Source organism: Otolemur garnettii, unplaced genomic scaffold (genome assembly GCF_000181295.1).
Source record: "Otolemur garnettii isolate 467f Iridium unplaced genomic scaffold, OtoGar3 scaffold00003, whole genome shotgun sequence".
NCBI classification, from domain to species: Eukaryota; Metazoa; Chordata; class Mammalia; order Primates; family Galagidae; genus Otolemur; species Otolemur garnettii.
The window spans coordinates 28822029-28834659 of record NW_003852398.1 but is presented as its reverse complement, the minus strand read 5'-3'; the positions used below and the strand labels follow the sequence as shown (position 1 = coordinate 28834659).

At 43.8% G+C, this 12631-nt stretch overlaps 1 protein-coding gene across 2 annotated transcripts in view; it reads right to left on the bottom strand.

Moving 5' to 3' along the window:
* Positions 1–12631, bottom strand: part of DPYSL3 (dihydropyrimidinase like 3) — a 123997-nt gene that overhangs the window by 52380 nt on the left and 58986 nt on the right. The window contains exon 1 of one of the 2 annotated variants that reach the window (XM_003782065.2): positions 5127–5294. The exons of the other annotated variant lie outside the window; for it this stretch is intronic. Within the exon in view, the coding sequence (XP_003782113.1) occupies positions 5127–5165 (39 nt within the window). The 5' untranslated portion in view covers positions 5166–5294. Of the gene's footprint in view, positions 1–5126; positions 5295–12631 lie in introns of those variants that run through there. 2 annotated transcript variants of the gene reach the window in all.

The following is a 12631-nucleotide window of genomic DNA, read 5'->3' as shown; positions in this document are numbered from 1 at the left end:
GTCAAGAGACCTGTGAATTATACATGCTTCACAAGGCCCTAGGCTCAAAACTAGCATAAATGAAATACAACTCACATGGCAATTACTGTGCTAATTTTCACATTCCAAGCTAGTTGAGATTTTATCAACCAAAGTATTCTATCTGGAATACAGTCAGGGTTCACCAACCACTTTATATATGATCATATGATCATTACTTCACTTGAGTCTCTCAATAGGCCAGTCAGATAAATTTTTATTCATAAACTGACAATTCTGCCACATAGACATGAATTCTTTCCAGAAATCACTTTCTTCAGAATTCTCCCCAGTGCCTAGCTGGCGCAGTCACAGCTACTGTTTTTCAGATTTCTTTCTACACCTGAAGCATTTTGTTAGTATTTGAGAAAAAGAAATAACCTGGCTGGGAGTCACCACATACCTGCTCAAAATATGAAGTACCAGATGAACACCCCAGGCAGGGCCTAGACTGAGATTTCCATCATCAGATATCTAAGCTGCCTTCCATTCCTCAGTATTTGATACTTTTCTTCCCTCTTTTACTCTGACATGTTCATTCCTCATACAGAGCTAGTTTTGGGTGACTTTTTTACTTTTGGTCTCCCAAACTCTAATCCTCCATGCCCTAATATTTTCCTCCCATTCTTGAGACACACACTGAAGCAAGAGGAGGAATGTGCAGATCTAGTGGTTGGGTTGCACTTTTCTCTTCCTCGGGTTCTATTCTAGTTCAAGGCCCCAGCTCAAGGGTTGCAGAGATCTGGGTGTTCCTCCAGTTCATAAGGCCCCTTTCTTAAAAAAATCCCATGGCACACACAACACTCACAATCATACCCTTTCGAGTGAGATCACAGAAGTCTGACTGCATGCCCTAGATTGAACTTTCCAGGTCGGTCATATCCTTCCAGCAATTCCCAAATGTCCCAACTTGCAACACAATGCAACTGCACTATCTACAAGACAGTAGTTACAAAAGTCGAACTACCATGTTTTCTCCAAAATAAGACCTACCCAAAAATAAGCCCTAGCAGGATTCCTATGCATTTATTAAATATAAGCCCTACCCCAATAATGAGACCTATTCATGCAGATACACTGCATAGCCACACCATGCATTTTGGAACAGACATCCCCTCAAAATAAGCCCTAATTTGTCTTCTTGAGAAAAAATAAATGTAAGACAGTGTCTTATTTTCTGGGAAACATGGTAGTACCGCAGTCACAAAAACCCACTTCTCTGTAATTTATGTCTTAGAGAGAACTCCCTAGAGCTCTTTATCCATACCTTTCAAAAGCTCAGAGGCAGGTGCCAGTGAGAGATGCTGAAGTTGGATAAGACCTGGGTTTGATTTCTAGCTCGGCCTCCAAATTCTGCAACTCTGGATAACTGACTCCACCTATGTTTCACTTTCCTTAATTGGAAATGGGTATTTGTGAAGGTTCCAGTAAGTGTCAGGGCCCTGACTACTCCTGTGGTCAGCTTCAATTGTAGCTAATATCAAAGGAAAACAGTAACATTAAAATTTTCTACTTGTACAATTTATAAGGTGGTTACTATTCCTCAGAATTTTCTTATATTTACTTACTACCAAAGATACAAGAGACCACATTAGGGATTGGTTGATGGTGGCAAAAAAAATTTGCTTCATCACAGGTTCTTCCAGCAGTGGAGATAAGTTTGTAACCATTTGCCCTTCTGAGGCCAAGGAACAGTGAAGGCAGAAGCAAAGACACCAAAAGGAGGGTGCTGGTGATGCAGATGCACTTTGATTTCAACTGGACACGTAGGTTTGAGCCCTGCCCCTATCACTTATTTTATATCTGACCCTAAACAAATGACATTTGGTTTTCTAAGTTTTCTCTTAATCTATAAAATAGGGATAACTATAGAACCTTTCAACTGATTCAAGAATTCAATGACACAGTGCATGCAAGGCACACAGCACAATACCTGACATACAAAAAAATGAAGACTTAGGCATCAGCTGTTATTATTAGGAACAACTTTGAATTCATTCATTCATTTAACTGCTAATCATTAGGTATCTGTGAGCCAGGCACTATGCTACACAGTGAAGATTCAAGGTCCCCTGTCTGATCCAATCCCCCAAACTGCCAGTTCCTGTCATTTGAAAGAAAGGGATAATGTTGAGATAGAGAGCAGATAATCCACACAGGTGATCTGAGAAGGAACAAATAAAGATCTGAGGACTGACTTGCCCACAGGGAAAGGCCAGGCCAATTCTCCCCAGAAAATTCAATAAAAACAGGATAGTAAAAACGCTTTAATATTAGGAGAGTAAGCAAAAATAGGTGGAAGGGAAACAAACAACCCCCACCCCAACCCTACTCTGGCCCAAAAATGGTGGCAGAGGGTAGTGATGCCTAGGGAGGCAAAGGGTACAGAGCCAAGAAAGACTGCCCCCATCAGTCCTCAAACTGTAGTGACACTTCAGCTACTGGGTGGGGCAGCCTTCCCAGAAGGGAATAGAGATGACATAGGAAATTAAATTCAAATTCCGTAACATTACCAATTAAAAGTGTATTTGAATTGACAGTAGGAGAAACATGTTACATTTAGAACTTTAATCATATTTTCTATATACGTACACCTGTGTCCATATTTTTATGTCTTTACATGGAGGAGGGGCCTCTCAACCCTATGGTATATATATGACCATTATCTTCTATAGGCATGGAGATAAACAAAAATACTTTATTCTAAAACGGAATTCTAGTTCTTGGAAACACACACACACAAAGCTAAAAAAAATACTGAAAAATGAATTCCTTATCCCAAAAGACCAACACCCCTCTCCCGCCATGCCCTTTCTTTTATCCCCCTGGTTTTAACAATGAATAGGAGATAGCCTGGCTTGAAGAAAATGACAACCACTGACTACTCCTGTTACTGGTGCTGGAAACACAGCCCCAGCTTCCAGGCAGAGGCTGCTATGCAGCACCACGCCCCATGCACAGAAAGAAAGGATGGAAGCTGCACTGAAAATGAAGGATGTACCCCAGGGAAGATCATTGAAACAGAAACAAAAGGGAACCCACTGCAAATCTGGCCCTGGGATTAGGGAGCCACTACATTTACTGGGGCTTTGAAAGCAAGTTATGAAAGCTGAATTTCTTTATTTTTTCCTTAAAGGTGGCTTAAATGATACCTAGAAGAATGGGCGTGGCCCTCAATGTCATGTCAGAAGCTGAGTCCATAAGAACAACCGCTGCAGTCCAGGAGAAAAAAATATAGGTTCTCTTCTTATATGCCAAACAGGAAAACTGACACATGCATACTGGGTGTAAAGCTCGCAAGGGGCATACACTTGCAGCATACCTTTAGCATATACCTCCGGCATATAACAGCCCCATCTCCCTCATGAGTTAGGCAGATAAGTATAAAAAATGAGCTTTTGTCTCAATCAGCTTTTTAAAATGATACCTTTCACAGCTCTTTGCAAAGACAAAACAATCGGCACTGAAAAAGTGTGCATTGTAAAAGGCCCACAATATTTCTTCAATAATGGAAAGTGAATGGTATCATGTTGTGGTACCATAAAGGAGGGCTGTTTTAAACCCAAAGCAAAAAGATCCCTGCCCCTCAACTGCCCCTCAACTCTTCTCCCTGGGGAGTGTTTCTTCCCTAGGAGTAGCTGGACAGCTGGACAGCTGGGAGGAGTGGAGTACATTTGTGTGAAGTGCAGCTCAGGTGTGTGTATAAGGTATGATGCTGCAATGAAAACAAACCACTTGACAATGAGGTGGACTAGGGGCAATAGAAGCTTATTCCTGTCTGTGGAGTTGAAGGTCCTGCATTTCAATTGCAAACCCACAGGGTGTTCCAAGCACAGCAGAACAAGTGCAAACAGACCCATGCCCACAACAAAACCTGGCTGACCCCTGCAAATTAACTACTGTAGCAGGTAAAACTGTGCCCTGGGGCGGCTGCAGACAGAGTCTCCCAGGGGCCAGCTGATCTCTTCCTTTGTTCGCCTTGCAAAGATGGAGTAGCCACCCATTCCCCCACGCACACACACACTCCATCCTGTTCACTAGAGACAAAGCACAATTGCACAGTTTTGTGCTAAATTAACATATGTCAGGTTTTTTTTTTTTTTTTGAGGTTTTCTTTAAATGCCCATCCTGGCCTGCCATATATCCTTACTATTCGGTGGTTACCATCTGAGCGCACCACCAGGGAATCCCAGGCTGGGGCGCGTTATTTCACTCAGGAGAATGCTTTGCCTGTATGCTGGGGATTACCCGGCTTCGGTACCTGATAATGGCACGTTCACTCTCCACCCTGCCCTGGGCGCATACCCAGCCCATCTGACACCCGCCGGCTGCTGTGGCTCTGTCTTGCACACAATGGGTTGGACACGGCATGCACACAGCGTGCGCCTTGGACAGCAAAGTAAAATCTGCCTTGAAAACTGGGGCTTTCTTGGGATCAAGGGGAAAAATGAAATGAAAAATGTAAAATGCATCGAGGGCAAAAAGTTAATCACTGCAGCCACGTTTACTGCATAGTCCCAAATATGACATACCGAAACATGAATCGAGCTGAATGGAGGAGAGAAGGGGACATGGCGAGGACAGGTAGTCCAGACACCCCACCACCCTCGCGGCGCAGCGGGCAGAGCCCTAGGGCTGGAGCTCTGAGAGGGGTGCGGTCGGGCAGCCAATACTCCTGGGGAAAGGTGTCATTCTCCATACCTCGCCCAGCAAAAAAGATCCTTAAACAAAAAAGCACACCTCAACCCGGGCCAGCACACACCGACAACCCAGGCGGTCCTGGGGTCCAGGAAGAGCCGTGAGCCCTGCACTCTTAACTACTGGCGGTGGGAAAGAAGGATAAATAATCCAAAGTTCTCTGCGCCACTGTTTGGGTTTTCTCTTTGTTTTCTTTCCCCCAAGCCCCAGGGTCGCTCAGTCAGCGTGGCGCCCGCCGCGCCAGCTGGACTGACCGCTGCTCTCCACCACCCGGACCCCGGGTCCCTGTCCCTCCCCGGGGACCCAGCAAGGGAAGCCAGCGGGATCCAAGCCGTCTCCTCCCGCGGCGCAGCAGGCAGCGCGCTATCCAGGGAGGGACCCAGGCGGCGGCGCCCGGCGCCTGAACTCACCGTGATCCGCGGGATGTTCTTCTTGCCTTGGTAGGACATGGTGGCGACGGTGGCTGCAGCAGCTGCCTCCCTCCCTCCTTCTGCTCCTGCTCGCTCGCGCCTTCCTCAGCGCGCAGCGCCCCGAGATCAGGTGGAGTGAATGGTGCGCTGGCCGCGGCCGCCGCCTCCTCTCGCCTCCGCCCCCTCCCCGGCTCCCGCGGCGGCTGCCAGAGACAATAGTAAATCTCCCTGGTCCCCCTTTCACCCCGAACCCCCCCGCCACACACACCCTCCTCCACTCGCGTTCACGCCCGGGTTTTGTTTTTTTTATTCTTTTGCGGTGCCAGCTGGGACCCCATAAGACAAGAATGGCTGATCTGCGACTCCTCCCTCTTCTCACTTATCCCTATTGATTTTCCTCTTTGCATCTGCCTCACCCACTTTTTCTTTTTCTTTCTTTCTTTTTTTTTTTTTTTTTCCTGACTCTCGAGTGCAGCCAAGCCAGCCTGCTCACCGCCACCAGGGGGCGCGAGGGACTTTTCGGGGCGGGCAGGCTGCAGCAGCCGGAGCGCCGAGGCGCTAACGACGCCCCCATCCCCCGCCCCGGCCTCTAAGCCAAACCCCTACGGGAGATAACGCCTCGGATCAGCCTCGATCTATTTCCCACCTTCACCTCCCAGGTTCAGAAAGGACATGGCCTCGGACTTCCCTCCCGAAACCCTGTCCTCCGCCACCGCGCGGGCTGAATGCGCGGCCGCCGCCTTTGTTAGAGCGAAGGGCCGGGCGCCGCCTCCCCTGGTCGCCGGCTCCGTGAAGAGCGGCGCGGTCCCTCCGAGAGCCGAGAACTGGGCGGACTCGGAGCAGCCTGGCCGGCCTGCGGGGATCCTGAGACCATGAAAATACATATTAAAAACTGCAAAGCAAAGATTAGTTCTCGCAGGGCAGCGAGGGGCACGGCATCGGTCAACACCAACCATTCTCTGTGTTTTTCAAATATATATTTTTAAAGAAACTCCATAGCCTGGCTCTCAGAATCGAAGAATGGGTATTAATGCTGCTCTGCGAGTGAAAAGTAGAAAACACCTGTAGAGCGGGAAAGCAAAAGGCAGGCACGTTCCTGGTACGCAGCCGTGGATTTTGAGCAGTACTGCGACCGCTCCCTCTCCCGTGCACTGCTCACGATCCTGAGTTTACTTTAGGAAGAACTGACAAAGGTTAGTGTGTTACTAGAAGCAAAAACAAGGTCTTTCAACCCTAGACTATGGTGTCTTATTTGGAGAAGCCACTGTGGGGTCTGAGTGGTGAGGCTGAGGTGGGGAAAGCTTCCTTAATGCTCCTGAAAAAAATAATCTCATACAATTGAAATAACAAAAATTGGCCTGTTATGAACAAATTATAAAACCCTTTTAAGATGAGTCTCCATGTACCATCCCCACTTCCAAATCCTAATATCCTGCTCAACAGAAATTCTGTAGATGTCCAAGCTTGACTAGGTCCGTTAGGTATCTTGAATTCCCATTTCTATAAGGCAGGCCACTGATCACACGTTGGAACATCTTGTCACTAAATTGAAGGCTTATTTGCCTTAGAGAAGCTATATAAAGTATCCACAGAAAGAGGGTACAGAATACTCCAGCTTGAGCTTTCCTTAAACCTGAAATGAACCGGCCTGTTCACATAATCTAAGGACATCCCCTCCCTCCGCCCTTAAACACTCCCTGTCAAAGTGAGTTAATCCAAGCTTCTGGTTATTCTTGGGTAGCTGGGCTGAATGCAGTCTTTACAAGAAGAGTCCACAGCAATCGCCACTTTATTTCTGTGATCACTGGAAAGGAGACTGAATGCCAAGCAAAGGTCACCTCCCTATACTTTTTTCCAAAACACAGGGGAAAAAAAAGACTGAGCCAAAGGCACGCCCTAAACATTTTGCTTTGTTCTTACAGCGTAAGTACTGAGACCACTAGCCAAGAGTTGTGAAATTACAAAGCATTCTGGGGATTGGCATGCAAATGAGGATTATATTTAGAACAGAGTAAAAGAAAAATTAACTACATAGTATGGAACCCTGCAGAGTTCTCTCTGTCTTTCCCAGAGATTTTACTGCCCCAAACTTGCTGGAAGGGATCTTGCAAATTTTTCTTTAAAAACCCCAAAATACACAGAGGGTACAGAGTATTCTGCATCTGAGTCATCTCTGCTACTGTCATTATAATCCAGAACACTTTTTACTAAATAGATTTATACCATTATTTTTGATCACTTGATGATTTTGTGTGTGTCTATATGTATGGCTTCAAATTACAAGACTTGGTTAAACTTCTTGAGGTCAGGTTTGCATGCAAGAGGCCATGCAGAATGGGAATTGTGATGGGCTCCCGGACTGCTGTGACAAGCCACAAACAGGAACACATAATAACCAGCTAATCCATTCAAGCTGTTTCCATCATCAGAAATGTACAAAAAACACTATTTTGTCCTTGTTTTGTCCTCTTCAATCATCTTTTACTTTCTTAAATCAAAATAACACATCTAAGATGAATCTGAAGGAAAAAGCCTTCCTTGGCTTATTCCAAGAATAAGAAGGCAGCCTCTGTGTCTGGCCAAAAGAGAGGAGTGGAACCAGCATGGGTGTTTTCTACAGTAAAATGGTTCTAAATGGTTTTCCTTGGATACACAGCAGTACTTGGCTTTAAGTCTCTCAGGAAACTATGAAAGAGAGAGAGGAAGACACAGAGTTAGAGACTTGATTTACAGTCCCAGAGAAACTTAATTTTGGCCACCAAACTTGCCATATCCCCAGACTTCCATACCTCAATCAATGCTTTGCTCGGGCCAAAGGTTTGCACTATTCTTGACTTCTTTGCTTCAATCACACTCCCACACTCCATATCCAATCTTTCAGCAAATGCTATTGTTTCTATCTTTTAAATATTTCCAGACTATGGTCTCTCCTCACCATTTGCAGAGTTTCTCCTTGAGTACAGCCACCATCAGATATCACCTAGAGCACTGCAGTAACCTCTAACTGGGCTCCCTTCACCATCTCTCTCTCATTCATTCATTCTCATAATGGTCAGAAAATATGTCCCTTGTACTTACTACATGCCATTATTTTTTATAGGTGCCAGTATTACAGAAATGAATAATAATAATGATGATGATAATGTCCCAAATCTCATGGAGTTTGTTTTATATCTTTATTCAAGAGTACCATCGGTGACTTGCTAGCTCCCTTGCCTGCTTTATTTATCTTCATAATATTTTTATTACATGAAATATTAATTTATTATCAGATATTATCCTTCTTCCCCTCACTAGAATATGTGCTCCTTAAAGGCAGGTTCTGTAAATGTTTTATTCACTGAGTGCCTGAAATAAAGCCTTGTGTATGCACGTTGCTTAATAATTCCGAGGTGAGTCAAAGTAAGAACTTAAAGAATTGTATCTGAAGTAAGATTAATAGGTACAATAAGAACTTTTCTGTAACTAAAGGGCACGTAGTTAGAATCTAGATTTTTAAAGTTTCTATCTTTGTTTCTCTATGGCTTCTTAAGAGTTTCCTGACTTTAGATTTCAGAGCATGTGAATTTAACCGCCATATCCCAGAGAGGGGTGGGGATCAGGGACTGCCCTCACCAATCTTTGTTTTTGTGGGTTTTTTTTTTTTTTTTGTATCTTTGTTTAAACAGGACAACAGAACATACAAAAAGAAAACTTAGGTTTGGTCAGTCTCTGATTCCCCCCTTCCATTGGATATACGATTGTGAAGAATCGCTTTGCTAGTAAGGTACGATCTGAAAATTCCAAGGTAACCTATGGGCTCAGTAGAGTAGATTTGTACCTGAGTACAGATTGGAGGGCTGTGGCTTTGAAAGATGTGATCAAAGCTTATGCGGAAGAACAAAAGCTTTGTGTTAATTTAAAGAATTTCATTAAAAATGCTGATAATAATTGATACGGAGTTTCAAGGGAGAAGTATGGGCTTGAATCCAGAATGGTGTACTGTTTCAAGTTCTAGACTTGGGAGTGAAAGGAACCTCGGCCCACATTCCAGCTCACTCACCTGTTTCTATGCCCTTCAGCAAATTACTTTGACTTTCTAAGCCTTGGTTTTCTCATCTCTAAAATAAGGGTCTTATCTACCTCACAGTGTTTTCATGATGATTTATTACTTCATTCATGTAATGTTTATCGAGTACCCACGATGAGTACCTAGGCACTAGGGATACACATATTTGTACAAACCAGATAAAATCCATGCCCTCATAAAGCTTACATTTTGGGGAAAGAGATGAATCAAGAATAAAAAAATAAAATGTGCAGTATTTAAAATGATGGTAAGTACTCTGGAGATAAATAAAACAGGGAAAGGGAGGTAAGAGTTATTCAAATGCATTGAGTATGAGGTGGAATTTTACAGACAGAGGTCACAGAAGACGTGTGAGATGATGTAGCTTGAACCAAATAACAGCAGAAATAATGAGAAATTGTCAGATAGTGAATATTTTTTAACATACAGCCAATAGTATTTGCTGATGGGTCTGACTGGAGGGGGAGAAAAAGAAGAATCAAGGATCACACAACATGTTTTTCACTTGAGCAACTATGAACTTAAAGGCACATAAATGAGATGGGGAACATTTTGGAATGGGATTAGCGGGAATGCTGAGGAATGTGTCTGTGGATGTTCCTATTAACATCCAAGTGAAATGTTCAGCAGGCCAGTGGATGTTCCCAATTAGAAATCTAAGTGAAGATCTGGATCAGAAATTTGAGAGTTGTCAGCTTATAGGTGTTATTACAAGCAGCAATGCTGGATGAAATGACGAAAGAAGTGAGTGTAGACAGGAGGTCTGAGGCAAGTAGGCATCCTGGGGAGATGAGCAAATAGGAGAAAAAGCAGGAGAGTGGGCAGTGAGATGAAGGAACACTGTGAGAGGATGGTATTCCAAAGGTCAAGAAGCAAAATGAACTCAAGGAAGATAACGTGTTTCTTTGTAAGCAAAAGTCAAGGAAGGTGAGAACTGAGAATTAATGAGTGGATGAAAAACACTGCTGTGGTCCAAATTAATACATGTCACACAAGAGAAAAACTCGATTCAATTCAAGTTTCAGGGAGCAGCCACAGGGAGGGGACAGAGGAGGTGTGCTCCCACCTAATGAACACAATGTAAGGGTATATGGCACATCTCCTGGGTGCGGTACACAATGACAACAGGAACTTCACCTCCAACCTAATTGTTTGCACCCTCATATTAATCTAAAATTTAAAAAAATACAAAATAATAAAAAAAAAACAGAAGACCTTGACCATAGCACTTATAAAATGAGTATCTTAATACCCACCTCAAAGTGATTTGTTTTATTTTATTTTGTTGGTGTACTAAATTATTCAAGTAATGTTTACTTAGTACCTACTCTGTATGGAATTGTGGGGGCAAAAACTCATTATAGTGTTTTCAAGAACAAATCCAAGTGGAAATTGAAGACATCTATTGTAGACAGCTCTTTCAAAGAATCTGATTGCAAACAGGGACAGAGAAATAAAGCAGCAGCCAGCAGAGAAGGAGGAATCTAATTTAAGAGCATGGTTGTATGTCAATGGGGCTGATTCAATAAGGAAAAGAAACTTTATGAGGTAGGAAAGAAATGGGACAGTTGCTCTGTGGACGTTCTAGAACAGGCAGCACAGGTGACATCTGGTGTTTGACTAGAGGCCTCGCCCTCAACTAGAATCAAGACTAGTTCCACCACAGTCACCAAAGAGATGAGTGTACTAGCGCAGAGGCAGGTAGCTGGGACTACTTCCTGGGAATCTGTCCTCTGATTGCACTATTTTCTCTGCCATCAGCTAAGACTGACTAGGAGAGAAAGTGTTGGGAGAGGGAAGGAGGAGTTGGTATGAAATCATTTTCCAGGAGAGTCAAGGGACTAGGGAAATATGGTACAATTATGTGGCAGCACTAAAGATTCCCTTCAGATAGTGGCCATAAATTTAAGGAGAGACTAGTCAGCATGGATGTGGATGTTCCCCCAGCCACACATGGCTGCATATGTGCAGGCACGGAGCAGGTAGGGTGGAGAACAGGGGCTTCTCTTGATGAGTACCAAGAATAAAAAGAGAAGTGAACTGAGGATGACGCAGGGGATCTAAGTTGATTTAAGAGAGGAGGGAGGACACTGCAATGGGGAGTAAAGGACAGTGAACATACTGAAGATTAAATAAGATTATTCTTATATAGCTCTTAGCACAAATTAATTAGATGGCAGCTATTCCTACCATTATTTTTAATTTTTCAATTTTTTTTTTTTGTTAAACACGTTTATGTCAGAAACTATATCTTATTTGTCTTTATAGCCCTAGCTCTTTTATATGCTTGGAATAGAGTCGAATTAATGGGGGAGGAGTTAATTGAAAAGACAGAGGGGGGAACATCCAGAATGTTCTCTGTCTTCCTTTTTTTTTTTTTTTTTGAGACAGAGTCTCATTACGTGGCCCTCTATACAGTGCTTTGGCATCATAGCTCACAGCAACCTCAAACTCTTGGGCTCAAGCAATTCTCTTACCTCAGCCTCCCAAGTAGCTGGGACTACAGGAGCCCACCACAAAACCTGGGTATTTTTTTGTTTAGTAGGCCCTGGCTGGATTCGAACCCACCAGCCCTGGTGCATGTGGCTGGTGCCCTAACCACTGAGCTACAGGCACCAAGCATCTCTGGCTTCCTTTTAATTTCCAAAATATCTGTAATAAATGCTTAGCCATTAATACAATTTTGACCATTATGATATTTTCTACTTTTTAAAAATACATTTATATTTTGCTATATTTACATGGGGAAACATTTCCCCTTGATCCTAATTTGAAAGATGGTGGAAAAAATAGTTCAAACATAAATAGAACTGTTTTCAAGAGAAAAAATTATAAACTAGGTTTTAGGCTATACTAATGTTAAAAAATAAACATTTAATCTTAGAACCACCCAGTAAGTAATCTGAGTCTATTAATTTTATCTACAATTTGGGGGCGGAGCCAAGATGGCGGACTGCAGCCAGCTTTTTGAAGAAGCTCCCGTCCAGAAGGAGGCTTGAGGGACAGAAGTTTAGCAAGTTGGCTGATGGTTTGGAGCAGAGCCAAGAGAGAAGATTGAAGCGTGCACTTCAACCTTCCTGAGGTGAGCTGCGACCCGAAAAATACAACCAAAAGGTACAAAATCCACCACCAAGCGGATGGGAGTCCCCTCCCCCACAACAAAGCCTCGCAGTTTACTCCATGCAAACAAGTGAGCAGAGTTCAAACTTCCTTCCACTCTATCCCACGGGAGACACCCCCTAAAAAACGGGACCTCCTACCCCTGCTGGTGTGCCATGGCACCCTCCGACCAGGCATAAAACTATAAAACTGTACAAAACTATATATATTCTCCACCTGCAACATTGAACACTGAGGAGTCCCCACCCGCCCACTCCGAGGTCTGGAGGTTTGTTACCTATGGAATCCAGATTCTTGGGCATCTCCTTGAGAGAAG